This window comes from Eptesicus fuscus, chromosome 6, assembly GCF_027574615.1.
Source record: "Eptesicus fuscus isolate TK198812 chromosome 6, DD_ASM_mEF_20220401, whole genome shotgun sequence".
NCBI lineage: Eukaryota > Metazoa > Chordata > Mammalia > Chiroptera > Vespertilionidae > Eptesicus > Eptesicus fuscus.
This window is the reverse complement of record NC_072478.1, coordinates 105,765,960-105,786,236: the sequence shown is the minus strand read 5'-3', so window position 1 is coordinate 105,786,236 and position 20,277 is coordinate 105,765,960. Positions and strand designations below refer to the sequence as shown.

General features: G+C 50.2%; 1 protein-coding gene across 2 annotated transcripts; it reads left to right on the top strand.

The window, feature by feature from the left end:
• The first annotated feature begins 6,948 nt into the window (after positions 1 to 6,948).
• On the top strand, positions 6,949 to 19,507 carry LOC129149521 (small integral membrane protein 10-like protein 2A). Of its 2 annotated transcripts, none has more exons than XM_054718235.1 (2): positions 6,949 to 7,400; positions 8,195 to 8,317. In XM_054718235.1, the coding sequence occupies exons 1-2, from the start codon at positions 7,215 to 7,217 to the stop codon at positions 8,303 to 8,305; spliced, it is 297 nt and encodes a 98-aa protein (XP_054574210.1). In that variant the 5' UTR covers positions 6,949 to 7,214; the 3' UTR covers positions 8,306 to 8,317. The 2 variants fall into 2 exon arrangements, with proteins under 2 accessions (XP_054574210.1, XP_054574209.1); XM_054718234.1 differs by lacking the exon at positions 8,195 to 8,317 and adding an exon at positions 19,404 to 19,507 and having other exon boundaries at positions 7,141 to 7,400.
• The last annotated feature ends 770 nt before the right edge of the window (positions 19,508 to 20,277 follow it).

The window sequence follows — 20,277 nt, the reverse complement described above, 5'->3', positions numbered from 1 at the left end:
GTGTTTTGTTTTGTTTTTAAACGAGGAAAAGGATAAGAAAAGAGATCTGAAAGATTTTAAAGAACAATAATATGATATGCAAGCAAGGAGATGCGGGTGGATACTGTGTACACTCCCCATTTCCACAGTCACAAGCCTGTGGCCGACATCATCGTTTCCCCTTCTCACTACCCTTTCTGACAGCCCCTGCCTTTGGCCAGCATCTAAGTCAGTCAGTTTCTTTGCTCAAAACTTCATTGCTCCAAGGTCTGAGCTCTCCATGGCCCAGCCTAGGTAGGGATTCTGGTATCTTTTTAAATCTTCACCTATTACTGAGTAAGAAATGACTCCCAAGTGTAAAGGTGTGTAAAACAACAATGAATGCCGAAACCGGTTTGGCTCAGTGGATAGAGTGTCGGTCTGTGGACTGAAAGGTCCCAGGTTCGATTCCGGTCAAGGGCATGTGCTTTGGTTGCGGGCACGTCCCCAGTGGGGGATGTGCAGGAGGCAGCTGGTCGATGTGTCTCTCTCGTCGATGTTTCTAACTCTCTATCCCTCTCCCTTTCTCTCTGTAAAAAATCAATAAAATATATTTAAAAACAACAAAACAACAACAACAATGAATACTAGTAACGAAGGGCCATGGAGAATGACCATTTCCCACCCCCTTATCTACAGTTGACATTTAAATGTAGAGAAATGTCTCAAGTCTCTTTTAAAATGTATCAGTTCCCTTTCACTGTCTTTTTTTATAAGTACTTTTTTTTTTTTTTTTTTTTTTTTAGTTTCACAATCTTGATTTTGCTGGCTGCATCATTGTGGATGTCCAATATGTCCCTCTGTAATTAGATCTACAGGCCTGACAGATCCAGGTTCAATTCCGCCCCCCCCCCCATTATATTTCATCAAGAGTTACATGCCTAGTTGTTTCATTTTGTGATGTTAACAGTCATCAATGATCATTGCTAGATTCATTAATTCATTAAAGGCTACAAAATGGTGATATTCTGAATCTAGCATCCCTGTTTTACATATATATATATATATATATATATATATATATATATATATATATATATATATATATATATTTCAGAGAAGAAGGGAGAGGGAGAGAAACAGAAACATCAATGATGAGAGAGAATCATTGATCAGCTGCCTCCTGCACGCCCCCTACTGGGGATCCAGCCCACAACCTGTGCATGTGCCCTGACCAGGAATCAAACCGTGACCTCCTGGTTCATATGTTGACGCTCAACCACTGAGCGACACTGGCTGGACCCCTCTGCAAAGAGAACATACCCTTATCAACTACTTGCTTACCTCTAGTGCAAGTTTATTCAAGTAAAATAGGATATATATTTCCTTTCCCCCCTTTATTTACTATTTTACAAAAATGAGTTTGTCTTCAAGCATCTTTCAAAGGTGCCCAGTGAGGCTGTTTTCTTTGTTTGGTTTAGTAAGTGAGTACTGTACTGGGTTGAACAGTGTTCTAGAAAAGTCATGCCCACCTGGGACCTCAGAATGTGACATTGTCTGGAAATGGAGTTAGTTAAGACGAGGCCACGCTGGAAGAGGGTGGGCCCTAAATCCAGTGACTAGGGGGTGTCCTTACAGGCAGCGAAGAGGACGCACCGGTACACACTCCGAGGGGGCCACGTGAAGACAGGCAAACTGGAGCGATGGAGCTGCAAACCAAGGGACGCCGAGGAGTGCTGGCAACCGCTGGACGCTGGGAAGGCCAGGAAGGGTTCTCCGATGGAGAATGGACATGGCCTTCCGAGTGCACATGGCCTTGCCAGCACCTTGATTTTGAAGTTGTAGCCTCCAGAGCTTTGAGAGAATACATTTCTGTTGTTTTCATCTGGTTTGTGTTAACTTGTATGGAAGCCCTAGGAACCTACTACAAATACCATAATGAACGCAGGGATTTGCCCATATTCGCGATGTTTCATCCCACGGTAGTTATTTTCCTGACTGGTGCTCAAATAGGCTCACTTTTGGCCAGTGGGAACCTCTTTAAGTTGGCTCCGGAGTCTTTTTGACTCAGTCTATGAGGACTTCTTTACAAGTTCAAGGCTCATCTTGTACGTTGTCTGCCCCAGATTGGCTATCTGCCTTTCAGTGGGAAATGGTATTTGGAGATTCCACTGGGCTCTGGGGGCGCTCACGGCTATTAGGTTGGCCACTATACCGAGGCCTTCTCAGTGAGTAGAACTGGAAAATACACACACTCATATTTTTAAGATAAATACATATAAATTCACGGCAAAATTCCAATTCCAATTCAGGATTATAGCATTTTTGTTTAACTTCATCAAGCTTATAGGGAAACTCCTTTCTCTCGTGCCCAAACCCCTTTTCAATAACACCAACACAATACTCATTTCAGTACAAACACAAATATTTCAGAAAAACAACACCAATGCCACCACCACCAATACGACACTGAAAACAGTTTAGATGTGTATTGCAAGTTTTTGTTGTACAGTCAAGTGACAGCTGAGCTTTTTCCTGGAATGGTTCCTCTCTGAGTGTGATCCACCGATTGGATATACAGGTTCCTTGGTTCCATTTCGCTCTGGGGTTTTAGGGATTTAAATTTTGTTTTATAATTATGTAAAACATGTACATGGCTCCAAACTCAACTTCTTCTCTAAATAGAGAAGTATAGTTTTTAGGTCTATATCCTTGTCCCTATTCCTTCCCTCACTACATGTAACCACTTTAAAACAAATTCATGGTTTATTTTTTTATTTAAAGAATAAACAAACAAAAGACCCCCACAACCCTAGAAATCTATACTAATAAAAGGGCAATATGCTAATTAGACCGGGAGACCTTCCGGACATCCTTCTGGACAAAGCCATGGTGGCAGGGCCGAGGCAGAGGCAGTTAGGAGTGATCAGGCCAGGAGGGGAGGGCAGTTGAGGGTGATCAGGCTGGTGGCGGGGGCAGTTGGGGGTGAGAAGGCTGGCAGGGGAGGGGCAGTTGGGGGCAAGCAGGCTGGCAGGCGGAGTGGTTAGGGGCGATCAGACAGGCATGCAGGTGAGCAGTTAGTAGCCAGCAGTCCCAGATTGTGAGAGGGATGTCCGACTGCTGGTTTAGGCCCCACAGGGATCGGGCCTAAACCGGCAGTTGGACATCCCCCAAGGGGTCCCAGATTGGAGAGGGTGCAGGCCGGGCTGAGGGACACCCCTCCCATGCACGAATTTCGTGCACAGGGCCACTAGTACATATATTTGCATGTATATGTAAATAGTGTCTTTCAATACATACTTTTCGTCCTCTTACTCCTTTCACTAAGAACGACCCCACACTAGTAAATGTGTCAATGACTCCCATTGACCTCGATCTGTTGAAATAATGCACCAGGCTCCTGGAAAGAGCCCTTGAGTGGGAGACTGGAAACCTGCATTTTCTCAGCATGGAAACTGAGCTCACCTGTTTACATCCACCCCTCCCTGCCAAGCCTCCGTGGGAATGAGCAAAGGAACAGAAATAATTTCCGACCAACATTTTGGATCCCTGTGTCCATCCTCTCTTCCAGCAGCATAATCAAGTTGCCTCATTCTTTGGGTTGCTTGTGGTCCATAGTGTAAGATTACTAATTATAATGATCATTAATGGTTCCATTAAACGTGCATTCAAAGGGCTCGAAGGCTCCGCTTAGGAAAATAGCGAACACTTCCCGGGCGCCCTCCCTCCACCCAGGACTGTGCGGGATGCTGTGCAGACCTGCTCTCCTGTACTTCTCACAGAAACTCTGTGGGATGGGGTCCTGGTCCTCATTTACAGAACCAGCTGGGAAGCTGATGAACTGGAACCTGGCTCCCCTGTGCTTTTCTTACCAGGTTAACTTGGAAGGAAAAAGACTTTACATTCATTCATTCATTCATTCATTCATTCATTCATTTTGCTGCTCTGATCACAGGAGGGACGATTGTAGGCAAATCCCCTGGATCCTGACGGTCAAAGGTGAATAAATTTCCTTATTTGCCTCAACCTTTTTTCTTCTCCCTGTAGGAAAATACTTTTCACACTGACTTATAATTAGTTCTGCCCGTTAGTTTTTCAAATTATAATTAGCAGAAGGACTTCCCAGAGAGGCCAGAAAGTTGAGGGGCTGAGTTCAATGTTACATGAAGCGGTTAGACTGATTCACCAGCCTACTGGATGGCTTGGAGCTAGTTAACCTTGATAGGTATATATTAAGCCGGAAGTCTTGTTTGCTCTCCTTTGTGTTCTCTTTGATCTCTCATTATGTCTAATTACAACAGGCTTCTCACCTTGCTCAGTTTAGTTTTGTGGAATTTTGTTTGTCATTGTTTATGGCACTTAAATGGCTTGTTAAAAATGCCTCAGGGCCTCAATGGCATTTAGAGACAAAGGAATGAGTAGCCAGGGAACACACACACACACACATACACACACACACACACACACACACACACACACGCACACACGCACGCACCCCTCAAATCCACACAGCCCATCTGGTCTTTGAGCATAATTCTAATGAATAGGACAGCCCATTCTCCACCTGTGAAAATCTTTACAGGCTTCAGAATAAATTCAGCTGACTTCCAAACCTGTTTATTCATTGTTAGATTGATTGGGGCAAAATTTTCCTATAAGACTCTAGCCATTAAAATGTTTCAATTATTTTCCTAAAAACTGTATAAAGGCCCGGCTGGAGTGGCTCAGTGGTTGAGCATCGACCTTTGAACCATGAGGTCGGGGTTCGATTCCCGGTCAGGGCACGTGCCTGGGTTGCCGCTGGTCCCCAGTGTGGGGCGTGCAGGAGGCAGCCGATCGGTGATTCTCTCTCATCATTGATGTTTCTATCTCTCTCTCCCTCTCCCTTCCTCTCTGAAATCAATAAAAATATATTAAAAAAAAAACTGTATAAAGAAGTTTTCATTTTGCTTTTTTGGAAGGGTAGCTTGAAAAAATAATAAATAGTTCAGCGGCATGTGCTCTGGGGTCCTCAAAGACAGTATCCACTGTGCACTGAAAGGCAAAAATAGCTTACAAGAAAAGGGAAGTGAGCTTCTCAGTGTCAACAACACATGTGGGGAAATATAAGGCTGAAAAATAAGGGAAACTAAAGGTTTGTGCCAATACTTTGAAAAATATCTATATATATAAAAGCCCAAGGACTAGATGACTGGATGACTGAACGACCGGTTGCTAATGACGTACACTGACCACCAGGGGGCAGACACTCAGTGCAGGAGCTGCCCCCTGGTGGTCAGTGCGCTCAGCTGACCGATGGGCGCCAGACACAGGGCTCATGGCTGGCGAGCCTCTCCCAACAGGGACTGACTGGGTGCAAGCCCACAGCAGGCTCAGCGGGGCCAGGATGAGCGGGAGCGGCAGGCAGTAGTGGCAGGTGGTGTTGGACTGCTGGTTTCAACCCAATCCCCGCAGGCCAAGCTGAGGGACCCCACCGGTGCACGAATCTGTGCACTGGGCCTCTAGTTTCTTTAATAGTAAAACTAGTCCAAGGCTAAAAACTCCAAAATATTTATTTAAGATCGTCTTGACCTGGAATACAATGGATAGGATATATAGGATGACTGAGCATTAAAGAGGACAATTCTGCCCTGACCTGTTTGGCTCAGTGGATAGAGCGTCGGCCTGCGGACTCAAGGGTCCCGGGTTCAATTCCGGTCAAGGGCATGTACCTTGGTTGCGGGCACATACCCAGTGGGGAGTGTGCAGGAGGCAGCTGATGGATGTTTCTCTCTCATCGAGGTTTCTAACTCTCTATCCCTCTCCCTTCCTCTCTGTAAAAAAATCAATAAAATATTTTTTTTTATAAAAAGAGAACAATTCTTTTATACAGTAGACATCTAAAGAAAAACAATAGCCCTAGCCGGTTTGGCCCAATGAATAGAGCATAGGCCTGAGGACTGAAGGGTCCCCGGTTCGATTCCAGTCAGGGGCACATGCCCGGGTTGTAGGCTCAATCCCCAGTAGGGGGTGTGCAGGAGGCAGCCAATCAATGATTTTCTCTCATCATTGATGTTTCTATCTCTCTCCCACTCCCTTCCTCTCTGAAATCAATAAAAATATACATGAAAAAGAAAAAAGAGAAACTATAATGCTAAATAGATTATAGATGAATAAAATGAAGATTATAAGAAAATGATTTTGAATGTAAATTCATTTAATGTTGAGAATTTTAAAATGACTTTTAAAAATTATTGCAAACTTATTTTGGGGCAAAGGACTTTTACATTTAGATCCACTTTCACACTTGCTTTCTGTTCTTGCTACCTTAAAGGACCTAAGGCTTGCATTTCATTACCAGTGAAACTCTTTTGTCCCTCCTGTACCAAATGCCCAGACTTGCTCCTTGGTAGGCAGAAGTAATGACATACAATACTACACAAACCTTTGCTAGGAACCTATATGCTTGAGGAGGAATGTAAACCCTCACTGCCAACCCCCCGTCCCAAAGACCCAGACCAGCAGAAGTTTTGGAAGTTTTAATATTTTTACTTTTCACATCAGGGGCTTTAACTAATATAAAAATGATAAAAAAAAAAATCAAACTTTATATAAGTGGACACTGAACAGGAATGGCTGGGACCACAAGCGGTCTACAGGGGGCGAATGTGCTGTCCGTTGGCCCCCAGAAGCTTCGCTTTGTTTGCTTTTTATAACTGTGTAAAGACTCATAACATAACATTTACTCTCCTGCTGGTTTTTTAAGCGAACAGAGCACCAAGTGCGTTCAGGGTTGAGTGCCTCTCCAATTCCAGTTCCCTCTTCCTGGCCTCCCTTTGTTGTTATTTTCTGGCTCACCAGTAGGGGGCGGCCACAGCCAGCACACCAGCCGCCCTCCCGGAGACACCGCCCACGCATGCGCGACTCACCTGCGGGAAGGTGACCGGGGGCGGGGCCTGGGGCGGGGCCGTGGCGCGCAGGCGCGGCAGGGCATTGTGACGTCAGGCGGGGCGGCCGGGCCCGGAGCGGGCGGTGTCTCCCCGCGGCGCTTCCCACAGGGTGACGCGCGGACTGCCCTCCCCGCGGCCCGCCCGCCGGCCGCCTCGCCGCCGCCTCCCTCGCTCCCTCAGCGCGCAGAGCGCGGGCCAGCGGCCGGGGCGGAGGCCCGGGGGCGACGCGGGGCCTGTTGGAGGGCGGGCGGCGGGCTTCAGGGCGCCGGGCAGCTCGGGCTCGCGGCCGGGCAGTGCGCGGCGGGCCGGCGGCGGGCGCGGGTCTATATGGCGGCGGCTCTGTCGGGCCTGGCTGTCCGCCTCTCGCGCTCGGCCGCCGCCCGCTCCTATGGGGTCTTCTGCAAGGGGCTGACCCGCACGCTGCTCATCTTCTTCGACCTGGCCTGGCGGCTGCGCATCAACTTCCCCTACCTCTACATCGTGGCTTCCATGATGCTCAACGTCCGCCTGCAGGTGGGTGCGCCGCGCCCGCCGGCCCCTCTCCCCGACCCTCCCCGCGCGGGCCCGCCCACCGCGCCCGGGGCGACACAGGTGCTGTCGCGGCTGCCAGTCCGGATGCTGAGTGTTTGCCCGGCTCCGCGCACGTCTCCTGCCGCCCCGCGGGAGCAAGCCCGCTGCGGGCATTGTTGTCCCCGCTCTGCACACAAGGCCGGGGCGGGGGGCGGGGGCGGGGCCGGGGGCGGGAGCGGGAGCGCTCGCCTTGGCTCAGGGCCGGCTGCCCGGGCGCGGGTCCGCGGAGAGGCGGGGGCGGGGGTGGGGGAGCGGGGTGGGGTGGGGATGCTGCTGGCACGGGCTGGGAAGGCCTGGCCCTGAAGAGGAAATTTTGCCCAGAAAGTGACAAATTTGGATTGGGGGGGCGAAGGGGGGGGCAGTGGCTTTAATGGTTGACTGTTGTAGTTCCCAAACTTAAGAAGCTTCGGAGAAAATGACCCTTGAAATTGAAATCGGGTGAATGAATGTTAACTCATGTTCTGATAGATGCCTCTCGTTGACCCTGGCCGCGAGGTGGGCGTGGGGTGAGGGTGAGGATGAGGGAGGAGGAGGTGGAGGAGGCAGAGACGCCGAAGGTTCAGAGGCCAGCAACAAGTCAGATGGGAAACCGCAGACACACACACACACACACACACACACACACACACACTCACACACTCACACACACACACACACACACACACACACACACACACGGCACCTGGAGACCGCCTGTGTTATAAACGACTGACATTTCTACATCCCTTGAATTACAGATGCCTTTTTCTAGTGGAACGAAAAGTTGTCAGGTTGAGAATTACTCCTTTCTACGTGTGTTGTCATACGTGACTGTGAAAGAAAACTTAGTACATAACGCTGAGAATTAGTTTTGTACCATTAAAAAGTCACCTTTCTCTCTGTGCACGTGTATGTCAGACCACCTGTCTCCTCCAGGCCACCACGGCCACTCACCTGGACCATCGCTCCGCCTCCCGTCTGTTTCCTCCAGGTGGAAGGTCGTGTCATTCTTCCCAGAAACAGAACCAAAACGGAACTCGGCATTGCACTCAGAATGCAGACCTGACTTCGCTTCCTCTTTCTAGACGATCCCTAGCTTGTTTCTTGCTTCCTTTTCTTTTTCACACTTTCCGACCTCCCGACCTCCCGGCTGCCCGCACCAAGCCTGTCCTGCCCCAGGACATTTGCAGTTTTGTGTTTGTTTTTTTTACATATATTTTATTGATTTTTTACAGAGAGGAAGGGAGAGGGATAGAGAGTCAGAAACATCGATGAGAGAGAAACATCAATTCAGCTGCCTCCTGCACACCCCCTACTGGGGATGTGCCCGCAACCAAGGTACATGCCCTTGGCCGGAATCGAACCTGGGACCCCTCAGTCCGCAGGCCGACGCTCTATCCACTGAGCCACACCGTCCAGGGCCATTTGCAGTTTTGCGCCACGTTGCGTGCTCTTCCCCGGCTTTTTGGGTGCTGGTGCCTTTCCCTCCTCAGCTCTCATCTCGGAGAGGACCTGCGTGGTCACCAGCCCCGTGGAGGTGATCTTGCACCTGCTCTCTGCATTGCGAGAGCGCCGCAGGCTTGTCAGTTTCCTGTGCGATAAGGAAGTAAGGAATCCAGATCTCACTGTGTGGAGGGCAGTGAAGTAACCTGCAGAGGTTATTCCGATACAAATTTCATCACGAGGGACCTACAGGCTGATGGTTGAGGGGCAGTGCCTTTCGAAGGAGGGAATTGGCTCTGTCCCAGCGGCGTGGACAGTCAGGAGAGCTAGGCGCACCGGTCCCCAAGCCCATCGCAGGGCGCTTGGTGGACTTGATGCCACGTGAGAGTCCAGGTGCAGCACAGCTTCAGTGCATCATGGGAGTCGAATGCTCTAGAGTCCACCGTGGGCCCTTGTAGTCGGGTCAGGGGTGGGTGGGGAGGGTGGGGGGCATACAAGGTTGTCGCCAGGGACCTCAGGGAAGGGCTCAGAACAGTGTGGGGATTTTAGGTTTGATCTCGGCTCCATCCAGTGCAGCCGCGGCCAGGTCACATGCTGAGGGGGACGGGGGAGCGGGGTGTCTCTCTGTTACTGTAATATTCACATCTGCTGCTTTAAATTCCCCTGCAGGTTGAGGGTTTCTGTTCGTTTGTGGAAAATCACTAACGTACCTGAATTGCGGGTTAATTGTTTGGCCTCTGCTAAAGGGAAGTGCCGCAGAAAACAGAGTCTGAGTGAGGGGTCCGCCTGGCTCCCACTTTCCTTTGACTCAGAACACCGTCCCCGTGCCCTCCATTGCCCGGGCGCTGGAATCTGTTTTGCAAGCAATAAGGAATAAAGGACTCCATTTCCCCCGGGTTTACTTAGAACCCCCAACTCATTTGGAGGGCAGCAGCACATTTTAAGGAGGTTGTCATCTCTTTCCTGTGAAAGATGATTAAATGAGAAAACAGCTGCAAAAGGTTTTATAAACCGAGAAGGGTTATGATCTTAAAATGCTGTGTGTAAGCAAGCCTTAATCAAGAGCCATTAGCATCCTACTTATTTGTACAGAATCTGAAATACATGGCAGTGAAAACACAGAATTCACATGAACTGCTGAGTGTAGTAAAAGCAAGGTAGGAAACTGCGCTGGGAGCCTATTGTAATTGATAAGCCCTGCCCACACCTCCGTTGTGTGGCCTGCAGGGAGAATCAGGTGTCAGCCCCGCTCCCCCAGATCCTTACAACGCCTAAGAGGGAGGGAATAAAAAAGAGCCGCTGGAGAGCAGAAGGCATGTGCAGGTCGATGATAGCTGTCAGACGGCCTTGTCAAGTGTCCTTGTGTTCCTACGATGCCACCCTGCCCTGTGCTGACCAGGCCTGAGAACCTCCCTTCGGCCCCTCCCTCTTCTCATTCCGCTTCTGACTGCTCTTCATAGTCGTCTTTTTCTGAATGACTGTCTAAATCCGTAGCTCCATCACTTGAAAACCACATTCATTCGTTCCAACCAGGAAAATAGTTCAGGAAGGCAGGTAAGGGTGGGGAAGCAGTCAGAGGGGACCTCACTGATAAGATGGCATTTGAGCAAAACTTTGAAGGAGGTGAGGGCTTTTAGCCTCAGAAATGTCTGGGTCAGAAGAGGACTGCGCTTTGCACAGAGAAGGCCCTGTAGCTGGCACAAGCCTCACGTGTTCCGGAGCAGTAGGAAGCTGGCCATTGAGGAGGAAGGTGGCAGGAGCCCGCATAGTGTGGCTCAGTGGTTTAGTGTCGACATACGAACCAGGAGGTCACAGTTCGAATCCCGGTCAGGGCACATGCCTGGGTTGCAGGTTCAATCTCCAGTAGGGGGGTGTGCAGGAGGCAGCCGATCAATGATGTTTCTCTCTCTCTCTCCCCTCTCCCTTTCTCTCTGAAATCAATACAAATATGTTTCTTAAAAAGGAAGGTGGCAGGCGATTCAGACTGAAGTGTAGGGTAAGCTCACGTGGTGTCTTATAGGCATTGAAAGGACTTTGGCTTCCACTCTGATGAAATGACCTTAGGACTGAACAACTTCAAAAATTAGTAAAGATTCCAAAACCCTAGTCCCAGGGTCAGTTGCAGTTTGACATGAATTTTATTCTGTTGCTCGATTTACATCAGGTTTCTAGAAGAGAACTGGGGGAAATTATAGACGATTAAGAAAACATTATAAAAGCTTATAAGCTTTGCAGAAGCTTAATGGACCAAGTCAAAAGCAGGAGCTCAGTTAAACATAGTTTGTCCTGGCTTCTGAGGTAGTGAACAATTACATACTTTGGGGTGATAAATACCAAACATAGGAAGCATAGAAATACTATGGAATCTTTTCTGTCAACTGAATGCTTTAATCACGGTTCATAAACTGAAACACTTTCAACCTAGTAAAATCTGAAAGGGGGCTACAGGGAACACCTGTATCCTTGACTCAGGTTTATTTATTTTTTAAATAGATTTTTATTGATTTCACAGAGGAAGGAAGTGGGAGAGAGAGAGAAACATCAATGATGAGAAAGAATCATTGATCGGCTGCCGCCTGCACACCCCTCACTGGGGATTGAGCCTGCAACCAGGCATGTGCCCTGACCCGGGATGGTTCATAGGTAGATGTTCAACCACTGAGCCACACCAGCTGGACGAATTTGTTGTTGTTTTTTTTAATTGATTTTAGAGAGAGAGAAACATGGATTTGTTGTTCCACTTATTTATGCACTCATTGGTTGATTCTTGATTGTGCCATGACCGGGGATCGAACCCGCACCTTTGGTGTGCCAGGACAACACTAACCAACGGAGCTACCCGGTCAGGGAGGTTTTTAAAGTCTTACAAGTGCAGGCAGATATTAAAGTGTACGAGTTAGATCGATACGTGCTATGTTAAAACCTACCCACCACATGTAAGTAAAGGAAAGCACGTGTAGCCCGGCCAGCGTGGTCCAGGGGTTGAGCGTCTGCTTATGAACCAGGAGGTCACGGTTCAGTTCCTGGTCAGGGCACCTGCCGGGGTTGTGGGCTCGATCCCTAGTGTGGGGTGTGCAGGCGGCAGCTGATTCTCTCTCATTATTTATGTTTCTATCTCTCTCCCTCTCCCTTCCTTTCTTAAATCAATAAAAAAAAAAATATTTTTAAAAAAAGCAAAACAAGTTTAAAGCTTTTATTTTTTTCATATTAAAAAGTAAAATGAAGGTGGGCCCTAACCTTATACCTTATATAAAAATTTACTCAAAATGGATTAAAGACCTAACCTTAAGAACCAAAACTGTAAAACTGTCCGGGAAGAAAACACAGGGAAAACCATGATATTGAATTTGGCAGTGATTTCTTGCCAAAAGCAGAAGCAACAACAACAAAAAATTAGGCTTAATCAAAATTAAAACCGTTTGTGCATCAAAGGACACTATCAAGAGAGTGAGAAAGACAACTCGCAGAGTGGGAAGAAGTATTGGCAAACGCTGTATCTGATGATTAATATCCAGATATAGAAAGAACTCAGCTCGACAACAATAAAAACAGCCCAATTCTAACACCGGCAAAGGATTGGAAAAGACAGTTCTCACCTTCCCTTCCCTAACCTGAGCTGGTAATGGCTATAAGTGGCCCGTTACCCACGAAAAGGTGGACACTTCCATGTCCTGCTCTACAGATCCCCTGGGCAGCATCTGTCACTCGCTCCCTGACACTCTGGATGCCATGGTCGCTGCTGTTCATTCGATGCTCTGGGTCCGGTCAGAAAGATGCTGGTGCTTTTTCACACGTCGGGGCCTCCACATTCTGAGGAAAGGGCGTGGCCCGGGTCCCCAGCGAGTGGACTCCTGAACTAGTTCTCCCCCTCCTCCCTTCCCTAGAGGGGGAGAACTAGTTCAGGAGTCCACTCGGAGGTGTGAGCCGGAGGTGTGAGCCGTGAGCCGCGTACCCCTGGCACCCAGGTGATGGGACGAGGAAGCGGGTGGTGGCTCAGGAGAGCGCACAGCTGGCTCTCTGAGGGCCGGGGTGACGGGACGTGCTCAGTGACGAGTGAGTGGCAGGAGCTGGTACTGGGGTGCTTCCTGTGGTCATGATTCAGCTTGCTGTAGAGGACGGAGTCCTTCCTGCTTCGCCCGAAGCTGGGGAGCAGTTTGCGGAATCAGTTTCAGCCACACCCTGGCCTGATCATTAGTCACGGGTGCGAGGTGTTAAGGTGAATGATGGTCACGTCTCAAAGCCGCGGAGGCAGGGATGGTCTTGCCGTGTGTTTGCGCGCCGGCATCGGCAGGACCCTGCTCCAAGCCCGCTGGCACCGCCCGGCCGAGCAGCCCCGCTCGCGTGGCCCTGTCTCCGCCAGGCCCCGGGGAGCAGCCGTGCCGGGAGCAGCCGTGCCGGGAGCAGCCGGGCCAGCTGGGATTGAGAAGCTTCGAGGCCGGGATATTTTTAGTATCCAGACCGGCAGGTTCCGAGGCCATTAATAGCGCAGGTCAGGGAAGGGAAGGTGCCGCTGCCTAATGGGGTCAGGCCATTGCGCAGGCCCAGCTGCCTCCCGCGGGAGGGGTTTCCGTGGAAGGTGACTTCTCATGGCGGCACCGAGGACCTGGCCGCACCAGACCGGCGTGTTTTCTGCGCCCCTCACCAGCTCCAGCCTCTGGGTTCCGTTTCCAACCTTTGCCATACATTGGGGGGAAGGGAGGAGGGGGAGAACTAGTTCAGGAGTCCACTCACAGTCCTGCACTTTAGTTTTCCTGAATCATACAGTCTTGAGCTTTAAAATAGACGCCTCCCTTCATTCTAGTGGCTCAGTTTTGGGGGATAAGGTTGTGCGCCATGATTTATGCTGCTTATTACGTTATAGGCGTAACACGGGAGCGGGAGGTGATGGCATAGCTGGGGCCAAGGAGAGTTCATTACATGATCATGTGTGCTTTATTTGGTACAACGTGGTGTACCAACATATGTGTAATATAGTGGAATAAACTACAAAAATGCTTTATAAATGGCTTGTCTGGAAATTGTATGGCTCTCAGATAGAAGTAGTGCGTGTGACAGCCTGATGTCAGCGAGCGGGCTGGAGGAGGGCTCAGAGCCAATGTCTTCCCTGAGCTGGAGCTTCTGTTAATAGAATTAAGTACATAGTTTATCACGGAACTTACTGAAGAACTAGAAGATCTTCAGCAAAAGATGTATTCTGTCCTTAAATACATCATTACTTTATTGATTCCATGCATGGTGCCTTATTTAAAACGTTTTAGCACAATTCTGGGAATACCTCATCTTCTGAACAGTACTCAGTCCTTGTACAAGGACATAATAGAAGTGGTTAGAAACTAATTTTCCTGAGAGTTGGCCCATATTAAATGACCTGCTTTTCTTAAGAATTTTTAAAACCTATATTAAAATGTATTAAAGGCATATTAGGGAATGCTTCTATTTCAGGAAAATGTTCAGTCTTAGTATATTTCAAATTAGTAAACTAAATGTAAGATTTGACATAGTTTGGAAGTTAATTTGAGAGAGTCTGTCAAGAGAAGTTAATTATATTTGACTTGGTAAATTTTTAAAGTATTGTTTTGAGTTGTAGACAGAATTCACACTTACAAGAATTGCATCTCTTGCCCTATTCGGTTTGGCTCAGTGGATAGAGCATCAGCCTGCAGACTGAAGGGTCCCGGGTTTGATTCTGGTCAAGGGCACATGCCTGGGTTGCGGGCTCGATCCCCAAGGGGGCATGCAGGAGGCAGCCAATCAATGATTCTCTCTCATCGTTGATGTTTCTAGCTCTGTCTCTCTCTCCTTTCCTCTCTGACATCAATAAAAATATATTTTTAAAAAAGAAGAATTGCATTTCTTGTCCTGGCTGGTATGGCTCAGTGGTTGAGCGTTGTCCCATGCACTGAGAGGTCACTGGTTCAATTCCTGGTCAGGGCACATGCCCTAGTTTCGGGCTTGATCCCCAGTAGGAGGCATGTAGGAGGCAGCTGATCGATGGCTCTCTCTCCCTCTCCCTTCCTTTCTGAAATTAATAAAAACGTATTAAAATAAAAAAGAATTCCACCTCTTAAAAGTTCTCATCACAAGAACAAAAACACCACAACTCTAACTACGGTGATGTATGTTGATTGTGGTGATCATTTTGCAATATACACAGATACGGAATGTTGTACACCTGAAGCTCATAGAATGTTATGTCATTTATATCTCAACTTAAGAAAGATTGCACCTTACATTTGTATATTGCTTTATATTTTCCAGTTGTATATAGAGTAACTAGAGGCCTGGTGCACGAAATTCGTGCACGGAGGGGGGGTTGTCCCTCAGCCCACCCTGTACCCTCTCTAATCTGGGATCCCTCTCACAATCCAGGACTGCTGGCTCTCAATTGCTTGCCTGCCTGCCTTCCTAATTGCCCCTAACCGCTTCTGCCTGCCAGCCTGATCACCCCCTAACCACTCTGCTGCCAGCCTGTTTGCCCCCAACTTCCCTCCTCTGCCGGCCTGGTCACCCCTAACTGCCCTCCCCTGCAGGGTTGATCACCTCCAACTGCCCTCCCTTGCAGGCCTGGTCCTTCTCAACTCCCCTCCCTTGCAGGCCGGGTGCCTCTCAACTGCCCTCTCCTGCTGGCCATCTTGTGGTGGCCAACTTGTGTCCACATGGGGGCAGGATCTTTGACCACATGGGGGCAGCTATATTGTGTGTTGCAGTGATGATCAATCTGCATATTACTCTTTTATTAGATAGGATAGAGGCCTGGTACAGGGGTGGGGGCCAGCTGGTTTGCCCTGAAGGGTGTCCCTGATCAGGGTGGGGTTCCCTTGGGGCGTGGGGCGGCCTGAGCGAGGGGCCTGTGGTGATTTGCAGGTTGGCCACGCCCCCTGGCAACCCAAGCAGAGGCCCTGGTATCTGGAATTTATTTTCCTTCTACAATTGAAACTTTGTAGCCTGGAGCGGAGCCAAGCCTGGGGCTCCCTCTGAGGCTGGCAGCCATTTGTGTTGGGGTTATAATTGAAACTTTGTAGCCTTAAGCCGGTGGGCCCGGCCAGGGTGTGCGGAAAGCTTTGCTTCCCCTGCTGCTGGGGGCAACCCTGGCCTGCTCTCGCAAGCTCCATTCTGCCACCATTTCTGTTTGAATTTGTTTACCTTCTATAATTGAAACTTTGTAGCTTGAGTGGAGGCTTAGGCCTGGCAAGGGCAGACGGAAAGCTTGGCTTCCTCTGTTACCTAGGAAACCTTGCTCTCTGTGGCTGTAGCCATCTTGGTTGGGTTAATTTGCATACTCGCTCTGATTGGATAGTGGGCATGACTTGTGGGTGTGTTGGAGGCATGGTCAATTTGCATATTTGTCTATTATTAGGTAGGATTATTAGGTAGGATGGTCACACTGCTAGCAAAAAGTTTTGTGCACACCCCACAGATATATATAGGGTGTCCCCAAGAAATGTATACACACACTTTGCATAATTATAAAGGCAGTGTTTATTAAAGTATATTTCATTTTCAAAATTGAGCTATCAGCTGTTAAAGTATGTCCCAAAAAATGTACTAGTATATACACTTTGGCTCCCATTATTAATTCCAGTGGGTTAAATCTGAAAAGAAAGAAACATCAATTTAACTGTCCACTGTTAAGGTGTGTATACTTTTTGGGGGGACACCCTGTTTATATATACTATTTATAAACTATATATTTTGCTCTACCAAAATATGGTATATATTATAAAGCATAGAAAAAGTTAAAAGGGGCCCTGGCCAGTTTGGCTCAGTGGATAGAGCGTCGGCCTGCAGACTGAAGGGTCCCGGGTTCAATTCCGGTCAAGGGCATGTACTTTGGTTGCGGGCACATCCCCAGTAGGGGGCGTGCAGGAGGCAGCTGATCGATGTTTCTCTCTCATCGATGTTTCTAACTCTCTATCCCTCTCCCTTCATCTCTGTAAAAAATCAATAAAAACATATTTAAATGTAAAAAAAAAAAAGTTAAAAGGGGGTGAGATAGAAATGAACTAAGCAGACATGTTCTGATACAGTCTCCCATGCTCCTTGAGGCGGGTTCACCCCATAACGGCTAGAAGGTTGTGTGTAGTTTTCGAGGTTTGCCTGGAGCTCACTAAGCTGTTTGTGCAGGAACACACGTGTGTAACCCCTCTTTTCGAAGCACTCAGTGCAGTTGGCATCTCCCTCCCTGGTGGCCCTGGTCTGTTGGTCTTTAGGTCTTGGAGATCCTGGCCTTGTGCCCTCAGCATGACCGTGTTCACGTGCGATACCGCCTCCCAAGGCTGGCCTCAGAGTGCCGTCCTCCAGCTCTGACCTCTCTTGAGATGAGGTCTTTATTATATATTTACTAGAGGCCTGGTGCACGAGATTCGTGCACTCGGGGGCGGGGATCCCTCAACCCGGCCTCCTCTCACAGTCCGGGAGCCCTAAGGGGATGTCCACTGACAGCTTAGGCCCGCCGGGGAGGCAGACATCCTTAGCGCTGCTGCGGAGGCGCTCACCAGCCTTGAGCCGGCTTCTGGCTGAGCAGTGCTCCCCCTGTGGGAGCACACGGAGCACCAGGGGCAGCTCCTGCATTGAGCGTCTGCCCCCTGGTGGTCAGTGCGCATCATAGCGACTGATCATTTTGCCGTTTGGTCGATTTGCATATTACCTTTTTATTATATAGGATAGGATAGGATGTATGTAGTTATTTATTTACTTATTTTTGTTAATCCTCACCCAAGGATATTTTCCCATCGATTTTTAGGGAGAGTGGAAGAGAGAGGGAAGGACAGAGAGGAACATGGATGTGAGAGAGACACATCGATGGGTTGCCTCCTGCATGAGCCCTGACCAGGGCCTGGGCCGGGGAGGAGCCTGCAAACAAGGTACATGTCCTTGACCGGAATCGAACCTGGGACCCTTTGGTCTGCAGCTCGATGCTCCATCCACTGAGCCACACCGCTAGGGCGAGATGAGGACTTTATCAGTCTAGCTGCTCAGCGAAGCCCCCGTCCAGGTCTCGGTGTGTCCCTATCTGAACGCCTCCCCATTTTCAGTGAGTGGCCCCTGGTGACCCAGAGCTAAAGCCAGAAGAAACCTGTGGGCTATCGCGCCCTCTTCTGCATCGGGTCAGCCATAACCAAGTACTTTCTCTCCTCTGCTCTCACAGCCCTACGCCGTCCTTTCCCTGCGCTGTGGCACAGCCTCCTAATTGGCCTCATGCGGTTCCTTCCAGTCTAGCCTCCGCCCTGCAGCCAGAGTAATTCATCTGAAACGCAAGCTAGCATGCGGCTGGGATCCTGCGTCTCCCACCCCTCAGCGGCCGTCCAAGCCCCTGTGCCGGCGGCTGTGCCTCACCGGTGGCCGTGCCTCCCCGGTCGGCTCCCCATCCTTGGCCCTGTGCCTTCCCCTCCAGCCTCCACAGACTTGTTTCATTTCTTCTCGGTGTGCTCGCCTTACATTTCTTTTTTAAAAAAATATATATTTCTTTATTGATTTCAGAGAGGAAGGGAGAGGGAGAGAGAGAGAGAAACATCAATGATGAGAGGGAATCATTGATTGGCTGCCTTTTGCACGCCCCCCACTGGGGATCGAGCCTGCAACCCAGGCATGTGCCCTTGGCTGGAATCGAACCTGGGACCCTTCAGTCCGCAGGCTGACGCTCTATCCACTGAGCCGAGCCGGCTAGGGCTCGCCTTACATTTCTAAAACAGTTCGCACACGGAGGCAGTCTTACAGCCTAGAGTCCCAGTGATGGCGAACCTATGACACGCGTGTCAGCACTGACACGCGTAGCCATTTCTGATGACACGCGGCCACTGAGGCGGCCGCATGCCGAGGATGAAACATTTGCTGCTCCTGAGGATGAAACATTTGCGAAATAATGTTTTTTCCTCAAAGTGACACACTACCCGAGTTATGCTCAGTTTTTTGGCGAAGTCTGACACACCAAGCTCAGAAGGCTGCCCGTCACTGGCTAGAGGGTCTCCTAGTTCCCAGGGCTGGTGAGCCGCCGGCCTCTGTTGCTCCACGCCCACAGCCGGCCACCCTCGCTGCGGCTGCTGCTCGCGGTGACAGCTTTGTCTCTGAATTGGGTGCCTGTGGTGTTGCTTCTCGACTGTTCGCTCGTGGGCTCTGTCCGTGTCACTCAGAGGGAGGGCTTGGTGAACACCGGCCCGTAAGGATCGTCGGCCTCGGCTCCTTGGAGTGGCTCGTCACGGCGGAGCCACCGAGCGCCGTCTCAGCGAGGACACGGCGCCATGGCCTCGTCCAGCCCCATCCTGGTCAAAGGGAGGGCAGCCTTTTATGAAACCAAAGCAAACCACTGCTGCCGTGGAAAATACAAACCCGTGGTTGTGTTTAAAGTGCTGTCAGGAAGCTGCGTTACCGCAGTGCTGTTCTTTTCGTTGTCATTTCATTGGCAGGTTGTCCTGTTTTCTGTCAAAAGTGGGGCTCACGTACGAGACCTCCCGTTGGTTAGGAAGTAGCTGTGTGTGACTTGGACTCCTCGCCACTGTGACACTTCCATGTGGTTGTCTGTTCCAGGTTCATATCGAGATCCACTGAGGACCTCCCGCCGGCCGGCACAGGCGTGTCCGTGGGCCCCGCAGCAGAAACGCAGCATGAGGGACGGGACAGGGACCCTGGGCACCTGCCTCGCCAAAGTGCCGCGCGGGGACTCGGCCAAGCGAACGCAGGAGAGCCCGCGCCCACCAGGCGTCCCTCCCTGGGCGAAGACGCCTGCGGGGGCTGTTCATGGGAATTCACCAAGTGAGCCGGCATCATTGGAAATGAAGAGTGACCTGCGTGAGGCCTGGCTTCACGGTGGCACCGAAGTGCTTGCATGTTGGAAAGAATCATTAAGAAGAAATTCGGCTTCCACGGCGGCTCCGGGCAAGACTGTGGATCTGTCCTTTGCTCCTGCGGAGGAGTGCCGTGCGGGGGTGCCCTGTGGTGTCGGGGCGGCCCTGGTGAGGGACTGGCTGGGAGGCGGGCCCAGGCCCACCAACAGCCACAGAGGCCGGTGCCGCAGAGGAGAGCCTGGGGGGGCAGGACCGCCATGCGGCTTGCGGTCAGGACCGGGAGTCTCTGCGGGTGCAGCAGGGGCTCTCCTGGAGGGGAGAGTCCCTGAGCGGGACCCGCCTGGCCGGCGTTCGGGCCTGTCCACAGCGCGGCCCGAAGTACTCCCGAGTGGTGGCAGCGCGTTTCCCCGGCCCCTCGGAGCAAACAGCAGAGCGCAGGGAGGTGCTGCCGAGCGCACCCCGGACCTCCGCGGACCTGCCGCCGGCCCCGGCTCCTGGGCTGGGCAGGCTTCTGAAGGAGCCAAGCCATTATGCCGTGGCTGAGGTACAAGCTGCACAATAAAAGTAGTGAGATTCATTTACAAGTTGTCCTAGAATGATTCCTTCCCATTCTGCCT

Bases quoted from the DNA above. Each gene is read 5' to 3' on its own strand.
- LOC129149521 (XM_054718235.1), top strand. From the start codon at position 7,215: ATGGCGGCGGCTCTGTCGGGCCTGGCTGTCCGCCTCTCGCGCTCGGCC. The intron at 7,401-8,194 runs GTGGGTGCGCCG...CTTGAATTACAG, and splicing joins TGCTCAACGTCCGCCTGCAG to ATGCCTTTTTCTAGTGGAAC.